Source organism: Falco cherrug, chromosome 6, assembly GCF_023634085.1.
Source record: "Falco cherrug isolate bFalChe1 chromosome 6, bFalChe1.pri, whole genome shotgun sequence".
NCBI classification, from domain to species: Eukaryota; Metazoa; Chordata; class Aves; order Falconiformes; family Falconidae; genus Falco; species Falco cherrug.
Window position 1 is genome coordinate 83,347,817 of NC_073702.1, and position 19,126 is coordinate 83,366,942.

Below are 19,126 nucleotides of genomic sequence, written 5' to 3' on the forward strand. Positions count from 1 at the left end.
TTTGGTTTAAGTATGTATATATGTTTATACTAGTGATTTTAATTTTGACTTGCATTTAATGTGTTACTGTGGACAAATATAAATGATGCTGTCCAGAACTTGTTCCTGTGAGCTTGGATATAGCTAGCTCTGGCATGATACATAAAGATGTATTGCCACTGAGATTCTCCTCACTCATCCTCGTTGTCAGTTTTATTCATCATCTGAACTAAGCCCAAGGCTGACATTTATATGAACAATATCTTTTCATGATTACCTTCTAATTCCTAACTTTATATGATTTGTAATTTATTGGCAGAAAGATACTGAAGATGAAGTACGAGACATCATCCGCAGTAATCTTCATCTCCAGGGCAAGGTAATCTATATGCAGTTTTTAATATGATTTTTCTTCCTTTGAATTCATTTGTTGGTGACATATAATGACAGCCTGGCTTGGTTCATTAGGATAACTTGTAGTCCCTTTTTCTCTTCTGTCAAGTAACTTGTTCATGTCAATTGTTAAATGTTAGGTATTTAATGTGTTTATGTATGCATTATATACAATAACATGTGGCTCTTCAAATCCCTGCCTGCACACACCATTAATAAGACATTGGAGGTGGAAGCAAGGTCTATCACTGTTTAAACTTGACCTTCTATTTTTGGGATAGAATTTCCAAAATGCTCACAGTTACATTGCAACAGTTTGAAGTGTAGAGGAAAAGGAAGCTGCCACTTCGGCATACTCTGAGCAAAGTGGAACTTTTTCACTCTAGTTTTGTTCCTGTTTTTCAGTCCAGGGAAAAAAAGTATTTCAGAAAAAGTGTAGATTTTTGTTATCAAATTCTGATTAGTGCCAGGTGGATAGCCCTAGGGAAAAAGTCCTGAACTAGCCCAGTGTAGCTGAACACTTTTATTAATGCTTCAAATAATAGCAAAGAAGAAGCCATAATGTGTAAATATAATAAAATTATTTATATTTCTTCTTTACTGAAGGAAGATGGAATTGAACCTGTGGATGGTGCTTTATTTAGGATTGTCCTTTACCTCCTACCCCCACCCCAGGTTTCATTCACCTCGAGGGAAAAAAACTAACTAGTATTTCCTGTGCTCATTAAATAGTTACAAGAGAATAAACATGTGAGTTGGAAATCTGGTATTTTTTTTCTGAAAGATTATTTAGGAGTCATCCAGAAGTCTAGATTCCACTGCAATTCGGTTCATGGCAGTAGATATATATTTATTTTTTTTTTAAATTACTGTGATAATGGTATGGTTCTTCCTGAATAATATCTGAAGGTTAATTTTCTCCCATCTTATGTTTTCTGTATATTGCTGCAATGTCAAGCAAGATTCTATGGAGGCTGGGGTTTCTGGGAGCTCACAAGAAGATAAAAGATTTTACAAAGCTAACAATTAGCATTTTTGATAAAATATTACAATTAAAAGTCCAATAGCTTTAAATTATAGGGATACACACAGGAGAGTTTACCACTGAAAACAAAAGATTTTGTTAAATCCTAAAACCCCCTGGAAATAGTTATTGTTATATAGCAAGTATTGTTACATACTGAGAAGCAGGAGAAAGCACACAGGCAAAGTGCTAGGAACAAAAGAGTATTTATGACGATCTTCATAAGCAACAGTATCTAAGCAGTAAGCCATGCACATATAAACCTTAAATGTCTTGTGATTTTGTATGTGAACTTCAGTAATGTTTTCTTAATTAAGATAGGTATTTCTGTTCTGACATTTTCAGTATGTGTATATTGTCATTTTGGGAGCCATGCAGTTGTAAGTCTTGCCTGGCATTTCATGCTGCTTCTTAGTACTTGTCCTCCTGTTTTAAATTAGTTTCTATTTTACTTCTTTAGGGTTACATTCTGCATATGCTATCAAGAAATTTGTCTTATTGCTTTGTTGTCTTGGAGTAATGATACTTCTTTCATACCTCGATCCGTGCTTTTTCTTCAGAAACTTCCTTTGCTTCAACTAAAAATTTGCTATTTTTCAGCAATATACCACCTCCTCCGTTTATAAAACATGAGAATAAATATACTTTTAATTTTCTTATGTTGATGAAATTTCATGGTGCCTTGATAATTAAGAAGCAAGTAATCTTAGCTAATCCAAAGTACACATTGATGGATCTTCCAGTTGTAAACATTTCAGCAGTGACTTTGGATTTTCTTAATTATAGAATGAACTACCAGTGGAAGATGATGTTCTGAAAGGGAGCGACATAATACATAGCTAACAAAGCTAATTAGCTATTGTAGCTAGCTTAATTTTATAGCTATCTCCATGCTGCCTTACTAGCTTTGAAAAGGTCTGGTTTTGTACTGTATGTGAAAAGCAGTCAACTCAACTGTGGACAAAATACATGGCATTTCTAGGACTTCAAAACTTCAATTATTGTTTCTCTTACTATCTTTATTATGATTTGTTATCTATTGCTAAGTAGTTTGTTTTCAGTGGCTTGAAATATGTCTTTTCATGAATCATTTAGCACTGCCATGTTCTAGAGTTCACATTAAATGTAAGTGTATAAATTATTTAAAAGTATAATGTCTAAAGTTAAATTCAGTAGTTATTAACAAAGTACAATATAGTTTATTCCATAATTCTCTGATGTCGTTAGTATTCAGTCACGAAAGTGGCTGAACCAAGTATATGTCAGATACAGTCAAGTATGATGTTTCTTGTCAAAGAAAAATCATTCTGTTGTGCTGTTACACCACCCTTTTGTTGTCTGATTGAGTCAGACATAAAAGGAGTGTAGGCGAAATGGTCTTATAGATTTATGTTATTATTTAAAGTTGTGAATGAATATGTGACTTAGTTATAATGGTGTTTGTGTAAGGTGGTTTTCAAAGAAGAGGGAAAATACTAATTTTTGGAACAGCTGGTTCTCTTCCAACTATAGCAATAGTCTTTCTTCAAATAGTGTTTTCTGTTAACTACTTTTACTTTTCCACAGACACCATGTTCTGTCACTTATGTTAGAGCAAAAATGTAATTTATCTTGATTCCTGTTTGGAAAACTGCACTGTTTGAGAATCATCCTTCTGAATCTTTAGCTATTAATGTTGTGGCGTCTATTTCATGCATTTGTCTACGTTTGTCTACATTTGTCTTCACCCTGTTTCTGTCTTTCCTTTCCTTGCATGCCTGCATGCTGTTACTCAGTACCGAGCCTTTTATTTCAAGAAATTGATGACGAAACTTGCATTCATTTTGACATGGATGAAGCTCAAGTCACCAAAATCTTCTTCCAGCCATGCTAATTCACACCTTGAAATGTCAACTACTCATACCCTTAGAAAACTACCTATAGAAAAAAGCTGTACCTTGATAGAATGTGAGGAGTCCTCAGATCAAAAGACATCTCCACCTGTGATTAAAAAGTCTTTTGTGGACTATCCATTCATGATGATCCAGTCAAATGCTCACACAAAGACTGTGGATGTGACAGTTGTTAAGAAATGGAAAAGCCGAAAGGTGGAAGAAATGCCTGCCAGTTGTGGCTTTCTAGGTTGTAATAAACTATTATTGAGCAACTGTGTAAGTTTATAATCGTTCCTGGAACTTCACTAAACTGTGTATCATAAGATGTTTTGTGGAGGTGAATTAGCATTATTGTTTCATCTTAGGCACAAATTGAAATCTGGATCCACAGAGATGTTTTAGAAAAGTAAGTGCTGAGTGTAAGCCCTATTCAAATCTGTAGGTTTTAGGCTCCTAAATGCTCTAGTAATACAGGCCGGTGTGACTTAAATCTCAATTGCACGCTCAGGAGTGATCACTGGCTGCAGCTCTTGCTATAATGGGTTACCCCTTGCATTTGGCTTCGGTTTCATTGGCACAAAAAATGGTGGCAAAATGTGTTGCATAGGTGGTGATTAGCAGAAGCACTGGGGAGACAAAATGAACCAAAAAAGAGATTGTTAATGGTAGAACAGACTCACAGATCACTGAAATGGAAAAAATTGAATGTAAAGAGAAATATAATAAAAATTATTTTTACTTCATGCAGTTATTTATAATTTCGAGGCTAATAAGCAAATGCATCTTGAATTCATTTTTCATAAACTAATTTTTCATTGTTTAACTAGTAATTAGTAAAATTAGGACTTTTTAACATTTGAAAAAAACTAAAATAAAAAAATAAGACATAAATAAGACTAGTATTACTAATTTCCATGACTGAAACCTAACTGCCTGCAACTACTAAACCAACAGTTTCATTGTTGTTTGGTTTAATAACTGGAAATTCAGGGTACAAAGTTATGCCTGTCTACCTCATATTCATTACTTTTCCTCAAATAATATATTCATTGCTGGTGCCAGTGCTGTTTGTTGGCCCATGATCATTTGCCCTCTGTATGATTATTAGACTTTTAGTCCTCTGGAAGCTCTCAAGAAGCATTGCACAAATCAGTCTTGAGTTTTGTTCTCCTGGTCAGGGTAGCGGACACTACGGGTTAGCCATGTCAAGGTGTAGGTTAGGCAAATAAAGTGCTTCTGTTGTCCTTTGGAGCAGTTTCTGTACTAATTAGTGTCTGATCCGACGTTTGGAACGTTTTGCCTCGGTGACATGTGAAATCTTTCTCCTGCAGCTTGAGGATCCCGCCATTAGATGGCAGATGGCACTTTACAAAGATTTACCAAACAGGACCGAAGATTCCTCAGATCCAGAGAAGACTGTGGGAAGGGTCCTCGATATAGCTAATGTACTGTTTCACCTGGAACAGGTTAGACACATTTTCCCAATTCCATTGCTCCTTAATCTAAACACAAGTATTCAGCCTCTCATTTATACTTTCACCTGCTGTACTTAATGTTTCATTCTTTTTTCCTCCATGTGATGGCTACTGTTTAAGTGCTATGCCTTGTGTTTTGTAATCCGATATTGTGGTCATATCGATCGCACGGTGTGTTTGCAGCAGACCCAACAATAATTTATTTGGAAATGGACTAATAAAGTGGTACCGATTTAAAGAATCGGTTGCCAATATTCGAGTGAGCGGAGGTTATCTTTATTCGGCAGTGCTGGGTGCATGGGGGATCGCTCCACCAAAGTCACGCACACCGAGGGGATTTTTCAGTCCCCTCTTTATACAAGCAACTCATACCTATTCATTAACTTTCCAGGAAATCGTTTACATATTCATTACAATTCCAGGAACTCATTTACATATCTCACTAAACTAGTGACCACGATTTAAGTCCTGGTCTTTGCCACGTTGTATAAACAACAGGAACTTAGGACCAGATAGCCTTTTTAAAGATGACAAATCCAAGGACGTAGCAATTAGTACATCCGTCATGTTAGCAATAAGGGTCCTTCGACATTTCCCAGCTTTTAGATAAACGTAAGTACATCATCCTATAGATAAGTGGTACATCATTCAGTATCTATGTTTCAGCTTCCTTCTGGGGCATTTCAGCTAGCAGGAAGTAATCACTAAATTGTCCATGGACCATGAAATGTTGAGTAAAAACCAACTTTAATTATTGAAAAAAAAAAAAAAAAAGCCTTTTTCCAAGGTATTTTTTCCTCAGTTGAGATTTTTGAGTTATTGACGTAACAAGAAACTTAAAGCTGCCTGCATAAATAACTGATTAGGAGCTGTATGTTATAGCTGTACAGAGTAGGGCAGTCAGATGATTTGATACACAGCTTCTCTAGTGATAGCTTTAGAATTTGGCTTGGTTTTCATTTTTTATTATTTTATATAAATTTGTATTTATATTTTTATTTAAATGGCTTTTATTTGCGTTCAAACAGCATATACAATCTTGTGATTCTGACATTTTAGCTATACCATCATGTACATAAATTGGTTAAGCTTGAGTAGTTTGGAGAAATTGTTGAAGGGAGTGAGACCCAAGGTATGATCCTTTTGTTTTCCATGTTCTGTCATAGGATCAATCTCTCAGGGTATAGAATCCAGCAGTACTACAGAACAGACAGGATTCCCATTGTAGTACCAGATCGCCAGTTCAGATCAATTGTTCTGATAAGACTTAAACAATGACTTGTAGTGGAGTAAATGCTGGCTGCTTTTGTTCTGCTTACTTTGCAGCTATTTGTTTAAAGATTTGGCCCCACAGCTTTACTTATCTTCTGTAGATAAGCGCTTAGGTGCTTTTGTTACTGAAATAGGTAATTCAGCATCTTTAAAAATAATGAATATGTGAGCACTGGGTCAGTTGTTATGATAGCCTTTGCTCTCCATATACAAATACTCTGTTCTCCATATGTACATACTCTAAATGCTTTCCGTGTTGTGCTGGTAAAGATAAGTTCATGCTTTGTATTTTCTTTCCATGCACAGTTAATTTCTTTTTTCTTTTTTTTTTTTTTTACTGTTTTCAGAGATCTGCTTGCGTAGGCCGTGGCTATTTCTTTTGGGAAAGTATAGAGGGTTTTATAGTTGATTGTGAAGATATTACTAATTACCTAACTTTCACATTTGGGTTTGCCTAACTCCTAAATTATTAGCTCTGACTTTGTTTTGTGACTGTAAATATGCTTGCAGTGAATGCTTTTCTATCCTTTCTCTTAACAAATATTCTTCATTTGTATTTTACCTTTTGGAAGGAACTTGTTTTAGAATGTCACCATTTAATCTTACAAGTGTAATTATCCATTTCACTGAATGCTTGGCAGTATTTTAGTCTGTTTAATTAGATGTTTATCGTTTAACTATGAATAATTTTTTGTATTTCACTAAACTAGAAAAGTTGTCTTTGATAATTGTGTTGAAAATGAATATTGAGTCTACATAAACATCATCATCACTACATATTTTAAATAATATGCTTTATTTTATTACAAGGGAGAATTACCAAGTCTTTCAGAGTAGAGATACTAACTTCCACTGACTCCTTTGATGATGTTGGGAGACAGAGGAGCTATTATTCCACAAGCACACTTGTCTGTAAAAGAAACAAAGCCCCCACAAAGAAACAACCCCCCAGAAAAAACATCCCCCCCCAACTCTACAGGAGTTGTGTAGTTTAAGTCAAACGATATCATCTTGATGGATATCAGTTGGGAGGTAAATCACAAAGACTGTGAATGGGCTGTGGGAGAGGATCTGTAGCACAGCTTGCAATTGTAGTCCCAGTTACCCAGTCAGGCTATATACACTGTTGCATGCAGTTGCTCTTCTGGACCACAGTAGTCATTTTCTTCTGATGGAAGCAAGGCTGGAAGGTGGAACAAAATAAACTAAAAGAGCAGAAGATGAGGAGCACAGACATTTTTATCTCACACTAGTGTAGGGCCAGGATGCAGAAAAAGAATGTATCTGAAGACAGCTGTAAAATTACGAAATGTAGCTGAAGGGTGCTGGAATATTGTGGTCATTTTAGCTATGCAGATTCATGGAAGGGATTTAGTTCCAATTAGGACTTTGTGCCTGTCTCTCGTTTTTAAAGTTAATTCTTTTCCATTGTAGCTGGCCATGGTAAATATTACAAATCAAAGATTGCTTGTAATTAAGGCAATTTCTCTAAAAGTATTGCCTGAGACTATGTGAAGGTGAACAATTTACCTGTGCATATGTAAAGAGTTACACATAAAAGGTAGGAAGAGTGAAGATTCTTTGTCAAGCTTTCCTGAGAGATGGCCTTCATAACGATAATATTCTATTTAAAATATAGAAGAAGTAGGATGAAGTAAAAAAGGAAATTATCTCTGTAATACAAGGAAAGGGAGGATTTTTCTTTTATGTTTCTTTTCTAAATTCTGATTCTACAATTTGGCTGATCACTTGAACTCTGTCTAGAACACTTTCCCCCATCTATTATTATTCTGCTACCTTTCCACTTGATTTACCTGTTATTTCACATTATTATTATTGTTACTATGCCTAGACAGTAGCGACATTGCCACATTGGGTTTTTTTATTATTTGCGTTATATGTAACAGGTTGAGCATCCTCAGCGGTCCAAAAAAGCAGTATGGCATAAGCTGCTGTCTAAACAGAGGAAAAGAGCAGTAGTTGCCTGCTTCAGAATGGCACCATTGTATAATCTGCCAAGGTAAGAGCTATATTGGTTCTGTCTTTCACAAATGTGTTCATGTTCATCCAATGCTATTTGGCAAGATCCAAAGGAAGAAAAACATGTAAAGCAGTAACTGATAAACTACGTGGAAATGTACTTTTTATATTACTTCAATAGCTGTAATTACTTTCTTCTAATATCTTCTGAAACAGATAATAAAAGGTATTTAAAATTTCTAGTTCTGTCCTCCTGCTGTTATTCCACCTGTTTCTCCTGTATGTTTTCTTTTCCGAAAAGTAGACACCTTTTGTAAGAGATAAATGCAGAAACAGACATATTGGTTCTGTTCCTGTAATATCATCTTGGGAGATAAATTTCCTCCTAAGCCATGGTACAGCTCTGGAAATACAGAGTTACCTTCATTATTAGATGCTAAATGTTCTATATGCAGGAAATAAACATACTATTTGTCTGAAAACTTGTCTGTTTGTTGTGCACTTTTGGAAAGAACATTCTATTAGACAAGAAATATATATGCACATACTCTGGGCATTTAACACCTTTTCCTGTGGCTCTTCTTCCTTTTCTTTCTTGTTCAGTTGAGGACAGGATCTATAGTTAAGCAAGTTTCAGAATCCTGAGGTTCTGCAAGGAATGAACATTCAGAAAAAGTAAAGACATCTTTTTTGGGGGGCAATTTCTAAAAATAATTTCCAGAACACTTGTATCTGATCTTTTCAACATACTGGTGTTCTCAGTTTTTCCCAAAAGTATACGTATTATTGTTACCACAGTTAGTAGGATGAATCTTAAAGTCTGTCCCAGGAAGCACAAGGGGATGAGAATCATATTAGCTTGAAATGAGGCTGCCGTGACAGCTGAAAATAGAACAAAGATATTTCCATCTGTAGCTGTTCTTACATTAACAAGTGGGTCACCTGCACATATCCAGCATTCCTGTATATTGTAATTATTCCTCTTCCTTTTCAGAATATGAAACTGGCAGTTGTTTAAAAAACTTCAGATAATTGATAAAATTTTTAATGGAGAATTTGTTGTAACACAGTCCATGTTGCATTGAATCCTCAAGAAAAAAAAAACCCAAACCAGTAATCATCATTGGCTTGCCCTCTTTTCTTTTCCATCCATTTAATGATCCATTTAATTTCATGGAGTTTGGAAAAAAATGTTTAGGTTTTTTTTATTTTAGATATGCAAGACTAATCCCAAACATTACAAAAATGCAACTATTTGAGCATAATCCAAAGTTACCTATTGCTGTTAACATTTAAATTAAAATAATATGAAAATATTTTATATTAAAATGAAAACTTACTAATGTGCCAAAGTAATTGATTTTATTTTTTACTTACGTTTAAATGTCTTTAAAGTTCTGGGGTTTTATCTGTTCATAAAACTATTACTATGACATTTTAAAATCAGTTTTGCAAGTAAATGGGACACAGTTTTGAATGTAAACTTAATTTTTAAAATAGGCAGGTTTTACCCTAGAAATGTTACTTTCCTTTTAAAGGATGGTTGTAAGGATTGGGACAGTTCTTCAAGCTAAACGAAATTCATGTTGATCAAATCTTCTCTTTAAAAGTTTACAACTTTTGTCTCATATGTCCCTTTTTAGGCACCGAGCCGTCAATCTCTTTCTTCAAGGCTATGATAAGTCTTGGATTGAAACAGAAGAACACTATTTTGAAGACAAACTGATAGAAGACTTAGCAGTATGTCTGGGTGCAAAGGGTTGTGGGAATGTATTATGGATTAACATTTATCTTGTGTAATTGTAATTATAAATCAGTGAGGTACATAGAGTATCACCTAAGCTGTCTCTCCCAAGGGGTGAGCTATAACCAAGTCACTCTGTCAGGTGTTAAAAATTACAAGTGAAGGAGATTCCAGAATCCCCTGAGGCAGCCTGCTTCAGGGCTTCAGTAACCTTTTATAAAGCTTTATAAACTTTTGTCTAAATTGCATGCCAGTTGCTGTCTTTCCCCTCTCTCTTACCTTCTGTCCTGTGGAGAAGGGGAACGGCCTATTCCCTTCTTTCTTTGCAGTTAACCTTTATGATTTGAAGACTTCACAACCCACATTAAAGCCATTTAAGACAAAAGGTTAGAATGTGAAATTAGAGGAATTCTAATCTTAGATTAATCAGTCCCTCAGAAGCAGGCAGGGTCTGCAGCTTCTGTACAGAAGAATCCTCTTGTCAGGGAGGTGAGTATTTTTCCCAGCAGTAAAGTGTTAGAGCCCTGTCTTTAGCCTGGTAAATCCCCAGCGTGATTTTCAGTTAAGCCTTCTGTCCTTATTCCTTACAATTGTCTCTCAGAAAGGTAGTTTTTTTGAGTATTGGGCAAGAACACATACTAGGAAATGATTCAGTCCCTGGGAGGTCCAACAAAACACAGTCTGAGATCAATCTTTTTATTGTGAGGAGAGCCTGCTCGCTGCGACAGAGAGAGGAAGCTAAGTGGAAAGTTGCTATTAGGAAAAAAAAAAAAATTGCTTTGCTTTTACTATTTAAGGTTTATGCTTAAAACCAGCAATCCAAGTTGTGAACAGTTTTTAAAATAAGCATCAAAACAGCGGGAGGATGATCAGCAGCAATAAACTCAACGCAAGCAAACTATGCAAGTTCATTTTTACCTGCACACATGCAGAATTTGTTTCTTGTGGCGTCCTTATTCTGTGATCATTGTGAAAAAGCAAGAGACTTCTGCAAATACTTATTTTGTATACAACCTTTTAAACTGATATGCTATCTTCATGCTGGAAATTTTTTAAATAATGCAGATTCATAGCCAAAAATAATTACATTTTAGCAGTTGAGAGCATGTGTGTGTAGGTGTGGAATGTGGAACAACATACCTCTTTTGCTGTATGTGCAGGTGTGTACATATGAAGAAATAACCCAACATGGTCATTTGGCTACACTCTGACATAAAGGGTTGTCTCCTTACCTCCTTTGTGCAACCATATCTTGGCTAAGTTTATGAAGAACTCCTTGCTGGCAGGTAGCTTATATGAAAAACTGTCTTAGAGAAGAGAGAAACAGACTGTTTTGGCTGCTGTATCATCCTTTAGTAAAGGACTACAGGCATTTCCTTGTAATTCCTCAAGCATACGATAAATGTGTCTCCAGTGCTCTCTTAAGGAGAGATATACCGCACCTTTCATTCAAAAGAGCAAACAAAACTCTTATTTTCTTTTTTGTCCTTTAAATAAAATGCTATTACATTCTTGCTGCTTTATAGCACTGTCATGGACGGTGAGAATTTGGAGTTCTACTGTTGAGCTCTGTGGAGCTGTCCCAGACTATAGTGTTGACTTCATGAAAGATGTCGTTGTGATGCTGGTGAAGATTCTCTGTCCCTTTTAGAGAAAGTGTACCCTGGTGTAGCAAGGAATTAGAGATTTATTGGATTGTCAAGATGGAATCATAGCCCAGGCTATGGTGGCAGAAGTGGTCTGGATGGGGAGAAAGGAGGAGCCTTGGATTCTCTAGTGTATGCTGGAAGGATAGGCTGAAGTTTCTGAACTATTCACATATTAGGTAGAATCAATTACAATCAAGAGCCCAGAAACTATAGCCGAGTGTTCCTGTCCTTGAACTCTCTGTAGTTGAACTACAATGTATGCTGTGGTACATTCTTCCTCAGTACTGAGAATCCTGAAGTCTCTTTTCTGCTGAGTAAAAATAATTTCAAGGGAGAAATGCAGTAAAAAACGCCTCCTTCCTGACTTGGCGAGATCCAAGCAATTTATAGACCTGTGGTAAGGGCTTTTTCTGGGATGTGGGATATAAGTGCTTGAATCCCCTAAAGCAGAGGACTGGACGAGCAGTTTTGTTCTCTGAATCTTCTGTCCTTGAATCTCTTATAGGAAAATGGCACTGCTTTTTCTGCCTCAGTATATTAAAAGAAAAAGTATACAAAATTCCTCTTTTTAAGGAGCTTAATTCTGCTAATTCTTAAATCTGATTCAAGAGATCAGGTCTCTAAGGGAACTAGATTTTTAATGTTAGATATTTAAATCATATGATATTCAATGCTGTCTTTATTAATAGTAAAAATGCTTCTGCTTTGATTAAATAGGTTAGATGAAAAATCTAACAAGCTTATGTGATAAAATTATTGCTTAGTTTTGTTGGTAGACATTACTGGACATAATTTATAAAAACAGTACGTTTAATGGACATTTAATAATTGGATTATATAAAAAATGTCTTTTAAATCTTGCACATTTAGAAATGGCAACTAAAATTTACCCATCTTGTTTTGTCCTTTTATGTTATGTTCAGTTAAAGCTTTTTATTTTACACTTAAATAACTATAGGGCAAATGTCTCAAAACATGGAAAACTAAAAATACTTCTCAAAAGTTTCAGAAAATCATTTGGTTCATGCTATACTTAATAATAAGTTCTACTTAACTCAGTCATTGGTGAATTTGATCCTCCATTCAATTTCAATTGTCTGAAAAGTAGTAACTTGTATTAAACATTAACATGATCTCTGCCCTTTTGATTCATCGGTTTTGATAACATTAGAGAGGTATTCAGGTTATTAACATTACCAACTATAGAATGCCGCCATTTAATTAAAGAGAAAGGTCAGCATCCTCAATGAGATTGAAATAAAGAGAGAGAGAAGACATCCATAATGGTGAGATATAACTAGAGTTATAGTATGTATTGTTTAGATCTTGTTATTGATACTAAAAGTATTGTCACATATTGCAAAATGTGAAATTAACCTTGTATGGCCATCGTAGACTAGCATGGGAAATAAGCGTTGTGCATGTCAGCTGAAGTGAATTCTCAGCTGCAACCAGTCATGTTTGGTGCAGCTGAGTGGAGAAGGTGGGCTTCACAGGCATATGTGAAGTGTAGTATACAAAGAAATCTATAAGCATTCCCACAGGAATGCATTTGACATTAGTACACACAATTATCTTCTTAATAGGCAAAAAATTCATTTTCCTTATATCTGTCATGTGGCCAACCCTTCCTTATTGCTAACAGATAACATCTGACATTATAGGACATTCTGACTTGTGCAGTCTTATCAATGTATGGAACATTTTTTTTTAATCTGTATTTTAGTGTATACTGCTAGGTGAAAAAAAGGAAAGAGCAGGCATAATTTATGCAACCATTTTCTTTGAGCTACCACATGCTTTGTAGAAAAATATGTCTGGAAGAAGCAATTTTTAAAAAAACTTGATATGCAAAATTTACTTTTTGAAATGTCTTGCGGCAAAAGACAAGACGTCAGAGGAAAGGTTGTGTATAGATTCTTTTCAAAACACTGCTTTGGTGGTTGCTATTGCAGCATTTAGGACTACATTTTTCTTCGAGTGAACTAACAAGAGCTGTAAATCTGAAAGCAAAATAATCACATGAAAAGAACTATTTGTGTGTGTGTATATATATATTATTGAATGATGCATAATATTTTTATCCATTATTGATTCGTCATCTTCTAAAAATTTGCATCCTGCCAGCTTTACTCTTGTTGGTAGATATGGTTCCTTCTCTTTAACTATTGGTGAGCTTCAAGTTTGGATTTCTTCTCCCTCAAAGCCTCTCAGAGTTCCTCAGTGAACACTATACCTGACATAAGACTTGGAATAGAGGATTCTAATTTTTAGATGAAGAAGCTTATTAACTTATATATAAATAAAATACAATAGCAAATGATGGCATCTGGTTACCACTTGTTCTGGGTAACAGCATTAAAAGATTGAAGTTATTTTCAGAGTTTAGGGAAGAGAGTTAATTTTTGTGAGGAGAGGAAATCCAGAGCTCTGCAAATGGTGTCATCGTTGTAAGTCCTCATGGTCATAAACATGGTCAGCATTCAGGCTGTTCAGACTTTGCTAGGAACTTGTTTCCTCCTGGTTCACCAAATTGAAATTACGTATGTGAGTATTTAATGCTTGATAAATTGCACAGAGTAAAACATTTATCACTACAGATAACTGAATATATATATTTAAATATTTTTTTTCCCTAAAGAAACCTGGGGAGGAGCCACCAGAAGAAGATGAAAGCCTTAAAAGAGTCGATCCTTTACATCAACTTATTCTGCTATTCAGTCGAACAGCCTTGACTGAAAAATGGTAGGGATGGTGTGAAAGACCGCAGAGGATATGCAGATTTTGAGATTATTCCTGTATTTGAAGTTATACATGTCTCTGTTCAAGAGAGATTGCATAGGCTAGGCCAAAACATATGCATATGTACATATGGTGAGTCTGAGGTACACTCCAACCTCTCTACCCTGTGGCATGTAAAGAGGTTTTAACATTAGATCTAAGGAGTTTTCTAGAGACAAATAGATGGCCCCATACACTTTTTCACAGTTATGCATGTTGTATTCAGGACTTACTACACCTCTTCTGTCTGTATTCCATATTGGCAGTTATATTCTGAATGTGAAATATAAGTATATTCTAGGTATAGTTGAAAAAATTAACTGTTTTCTTCATTGGAAGGTGTTTATGAATTTCTTCTGTGTTTGTAGCTGGCTTTACTTTTCAGTTTGTATCAGTTAGTAAGTCCTCATTTTCCAAAAAGCCTTTTGTAATTAATTATGAGCTAAATGTAAAGATTTCTAAGGTGCTTAAAAATATTTTGGTGCTGCAATTCTACTGTAAAGGCTCTAATCTTCATCATTTTCCCTTCCCTCTCTCTATTAACCAGCAAAGTGGAAGAAGATTTTCTGTATATGGCTTATGCTGACATTATGGCAAAGGTAACTGTTTTGCCATCTTTGGCATCTTTTCTGTTTTAATAAAAGTAATGAAGGAGATCAAGAGAAATTATATGTAAAGTGATGGAAGGCTTAGCCTCCCCACCCCCACTGCCTCGACTTACCAGCAAATGTTTTCTTTCTGCGTGGTATCAGAGCTGCCATGATGAAGAGGATGATGATGGGGAAGAAGAAGTGAAGAGTTTTGAAGTAAGATTATCCTTCTGGTTTGGGGTTTTTTTTTGGTTGGTTTTTTTTTTTTTTTTTTTTGTCATGGTAGACATTATTTCATAGCTTCCAACTGATATTTCTGTTTCTTGGTTCATGGCTTACTGCAGCTTATTATGCCAGTGAACTGCATGTCAGAAGCTGGACTGGCAGATAGGAGTCACCAGATTCATAGTAGTAAAACAAAACCATGCATACTATCACAGAAGATTATGGAGAGAGTAATTTAATGGACCTTACATGTTTATCTGATTGACTTTAACTTTTTTGTTGTTGAAGAGAAATATTATGGGTAGTAACTGATTCTGGAAGTATGATCTTATCCGGCTATGTCTTCTAAAGTATCATGGCCTCCCTTTCATTCGGTTGGTTAAAATACTGAAATAATACTGCTTTTTGCAGTAATCATTTACATTCAGGACCAGTAATTTATACAGTATTTCTGTGTTCACATATCTATTAGGGCTTCTTAGTAAAAAGGTTAGCTTTTATTCATCAATACTGCCAAGCTTTTTCCTATGTTTAGAATAGGAAATGAGTCTATTGTTGTTGAATATTGAGTTTTTGGTGATAACCACTGTATAAGGAAACACATTTACATGAGTTGATTACAAGAGTAAGAGATTAGTCCTTGTCATGTCTTTGCTCTTGGATCTGTGTCCCTTTTTCCATTAATAAAATGCAGTTTACGAGAGATTTGTTCTGAGTGCAACTGAGGGAATTAGCTTATTAATGTTTTTAATATTTTGAAATATTTAAACATATTATAATTCTGACATTAAAAGTAATCTTATGTCTTTCAAATAAATTAATGCTTATGTTTAATATCTTTACTAAAACACAGAAACATGCTTTTCTTATTCCTTTAATGCGATATTTCTAAATATACTGATCTATTTGATATAAACCCACCTGTGCTGTTTTGATTTTTGAGAAGTGATTTAAAGCATGTTTACTTTTACTCCCATTGTTTTGTGCACATCAGATGTTACTTACATTTTCTACATGATGCTGCATGAGATAGCACTGAATTATTTAAATATGTATTCCCTATTTGGCTGTACACAGAGATCAGAAAGGATACCAATACCATATTCATTTCAGTCACTCAGAAGTTCTAGTCCAGTTGACTTATAACTACCATGCCCTATGTATAAATTTCTGTTTATAAATATCTAAATATAAATCCAAATTCCAGTGGTTTGGTTTTTGGGGTTCCTGCCCCTTCCCCCGCCCCCCCGGAAATGCAATGTGTGATGTATCATTGACTAAAGAAAGAATATTTTTTTTCTATAAGCTTTTTTTCAATTAACCCATGCATGCTTGTTAGTTATCAAAATTCTTGTGCTCATAAATGTGAAAATTTATAAACAGGAAGTCATTGAGGCGAAGGAGCTTTTATCAGTAAGGGATTTGTTAGTGCTCCCTACCTAAACTATAATGGGTTCTGTGTTCAGCATTCAACTTTATCTTTTGACAGAAGATCCTATTCATTTGTTTCTCATTACTATTTTTTCTGTAGCTATGAAACTTATGTTTGAATAATGTATTAATCTGTTCAAAAGACAATTTTGTGTATATGTATTTGGTCAGTCACCTGCAGAAAAAAAATTTGGACTTCTTTTTCTTATTACTATTTCGCTTCTTGTCCTTGCCCTTCCTTAAGGTGACAGGATCACAACGCAGCAAGGTAAAACAAAAAAAATATGTGTGTATTTGTCTGGGTCTAATTTTGTGATTTTTTTTTAGGCCCAACATCTTGGATAAGGTCAACTAAAGTGTCTTGAAAATGTTTTTGACATTTCAGTTCCAGCATGACTTCTCTACCAAAACCTTCTTGTACACAAACGCTTTTTAAAGACTCCAAGAATTATTTATGCAAAATATGTCATATAAAATTACATTGCCATTTTGGGGAAAACAGTGTGTCATTTGGCTTGTTTGTATTGTTTTTCTGTTCTTGCCTTTTGTGCATCAGTTATCTTCTTTCTGGTTACCATTTAATTTGAATTATTAAAAAGATTTATTTGGCTTTTAAGGGAAAGAAGTTGGACTTCTGTATCTTAGCAGACATGCATTTCTGATACAGTAGTAGAAGTATGTTTCTAATGTTTGTCACAGAGAGACCATCAATTATATTATAGTTTATCTTTGATTCAGGTCCTTTGGAACAGGCTGAGTCCTTACCCTTCATTGTGATAGTATTTGATAGAAACTCCATAGCTACTCCATACCTGAAGTGGTTCCTAGTTGTTCCATGTTTTCTCTAAAAACATAGAGGCAATAGCTCTGAAATTTCACAATGTTATTTTTTTTTATTGACTCAATTTCTTACACAGTTATCTGTGTCTCATCATTAAAGTCTCACCATTTGTTTCTAAAAGGTGGCCCGTGGCTTAAGCACCAGCCTACTTGCCTACTTCACGCAAGTAGAAGTCTCAGTTCCCATTGTTGACTCAGCCTGCTTGCTGATAGTGCTGCAAGGTTGATGTTCTGAGAGGAGGTATGGTGTGTGGGGTAGCTCATTTTTGGTTTTGAGGCATTAAATATAGTTATTTGTGCCATGGCCAATGGCAGCTAGACTAAGTAGAGATGGCTTCCTTGAGAATGGGAATGCACATATTCAGCTGATGGTCAGATACCAGTTAGCAGCTTCCAAAGTTCATTGCCTATGGCAATATGGGGAACAATTATAACCTTTTCCATTGAAAAGAGCAAAATGATTCTGTTGTTTTGTTTGTTAGCGTTTCTATTAACATTCAGTTCACAAAAGAAAGAGGTTCCCATACAGCTGTGGAAAGAGAAGACGTATTCCAGGATCAGCTTCCCTCTTACTCCTTCAAAAGTTTGCACAGATCTGTTCTTACCTTCATATGGTAAAGTCATTATCCTGGAAGATGAATGCGCTCACACAGACTCACAAAAAGTTGTTTAAAAGGTATTGCAATTGCCACAGACACAAAGTACATATTGCAAAACCCCAAAGGAAGTATATAAGCAATCTAATAGTATAACTTCTTATTTCTTCCATTAATTCATCTATTCAAATACACATGTCTATCACTCTGACTGCTGGGTTACTGTACACTAAATGCTATGTGCTCCATAGAAGATCTTCTGTAGTGTTTCAAAAGGAACCACAACAATAAATAATCCTTGCTTCCTTCATACATGACAGGAAATGGTTGTAAAGATATGAGACCATATGTACCAGCTGTACGTGTGCATTTGTGTGTTCCTGTCTGTCTGTCAATCTGTCTATCTCAAAGTTCAATGTTGAAGGCAGTTCTTTTATTCCATGCTCTGTGTGCATGTGAAAGACTGACCGGTTTGTGTGGGAATAAAACTCTGCTTCTCCCTGAGTTGTTAAAAATGTGTGAAGTTTGAAGTCCCAAATCTCTTCACAGTCAGAGCAACAGAGACCTTTGGGAAGCTTAGAACAGGACAAAAATGAGTGTACTTTATTGGCAATTTTTATGCCCATATTTCATGCAGTGTAGTCTCATTTTTGTACAAACAATCTGTGTTGGGATCACTGTGTGGGCAGTAGGGAGGTCACAGTAGAAACCCACAATAAAGTTGTCTGTGTGTTACTATGTGCCTGTCTGCATCTCCCTGCTAGTATTTGCTTTGAATTATTATGATTATCTTTGCTCCCTGCCCTTTGTCTCTAAGTTAACTTTCTATCATATTGAACAGGCACTCAATTGACTCCCTGTAGAGTTGGTGTCACTGTCCCCCTTGACTCTATGCTATAGGAGATTCTTCCAGATCAAAGTGTTTCACCATCTGAATGCAAATAGGTTTCTGCATTGGATGCACTGACTCTACTGGTTTGCTACATTTTAATGTGCTCTAAATATTTGTAGGATGGGAACTCACAAAAAGGAACCAAAACCTAGCTCATCTGTTAAAAATCCATTGGTTTAAATTGGCTTTTCACAGAAAGAAATGGGGGAGGTAGAACTCCCTATGTCAGTTTTCTTCATCCCTGTTACTTGTAGCAACCTCGTTGACAGACTTTTGTATTCACTGGCTTTTTGTCAAAATGACACATTGTGGTCTCACTTGTCTGAAGCACAGTAAGACTTGCAAGTTTCAGTAGGCACGAATAACGCAAGGTCTTAAGGC

The 19,126-nt window shown here is 35.4% G+C and overlaps 1 protein-coding gene across 4 annotated transcripts in view; it reads left to right on the forward strand.

Moving 5' to 3' along the window:
- Positions 1-19,126, forward strand: part of RYR2 (ryanodine receptor 2) — a 434,547-nt gene that overhangs the window by 352,021 nt on the left and 63,400 nt on the right. For 2 of the 4 annotated variants that reach the window (XM_055714670.1, XM_055714671.1), the window contains exons 71-78: positions 299-358; positions 4,602-4,736; positions 7,925-8,037; positions 9,641-9,737; positions 14,032-14,135; positions 14,719-14,770; positions 14,924-14,977; positions 16,662-16,685. In XM_055714670.1, the coding sequence (XP_055570645.1) occupies positions 299-358; positions 4,602-4,736; positions 7,925-8,037; positions 9,641-9,737; positions 14,032-14,135; positions 14,719-14,770; positions 14,924-14,977; positions 16,662-16,685 (639 nt within the window). The remainder of the gene's footprint in view (positions 1-298; positions 359-4,601; positions 4,737-7,924; positions 8,038-9,640; positions 9,738-14,031; positions 14,136-14,718; positions 14,771-14,923; positions 14,978-16,661; positions 16,686-19,126) is intronic. The other 2 variants (XM_055714672.1, XM_055714673.1) reach the window with 1 other exon arrangement.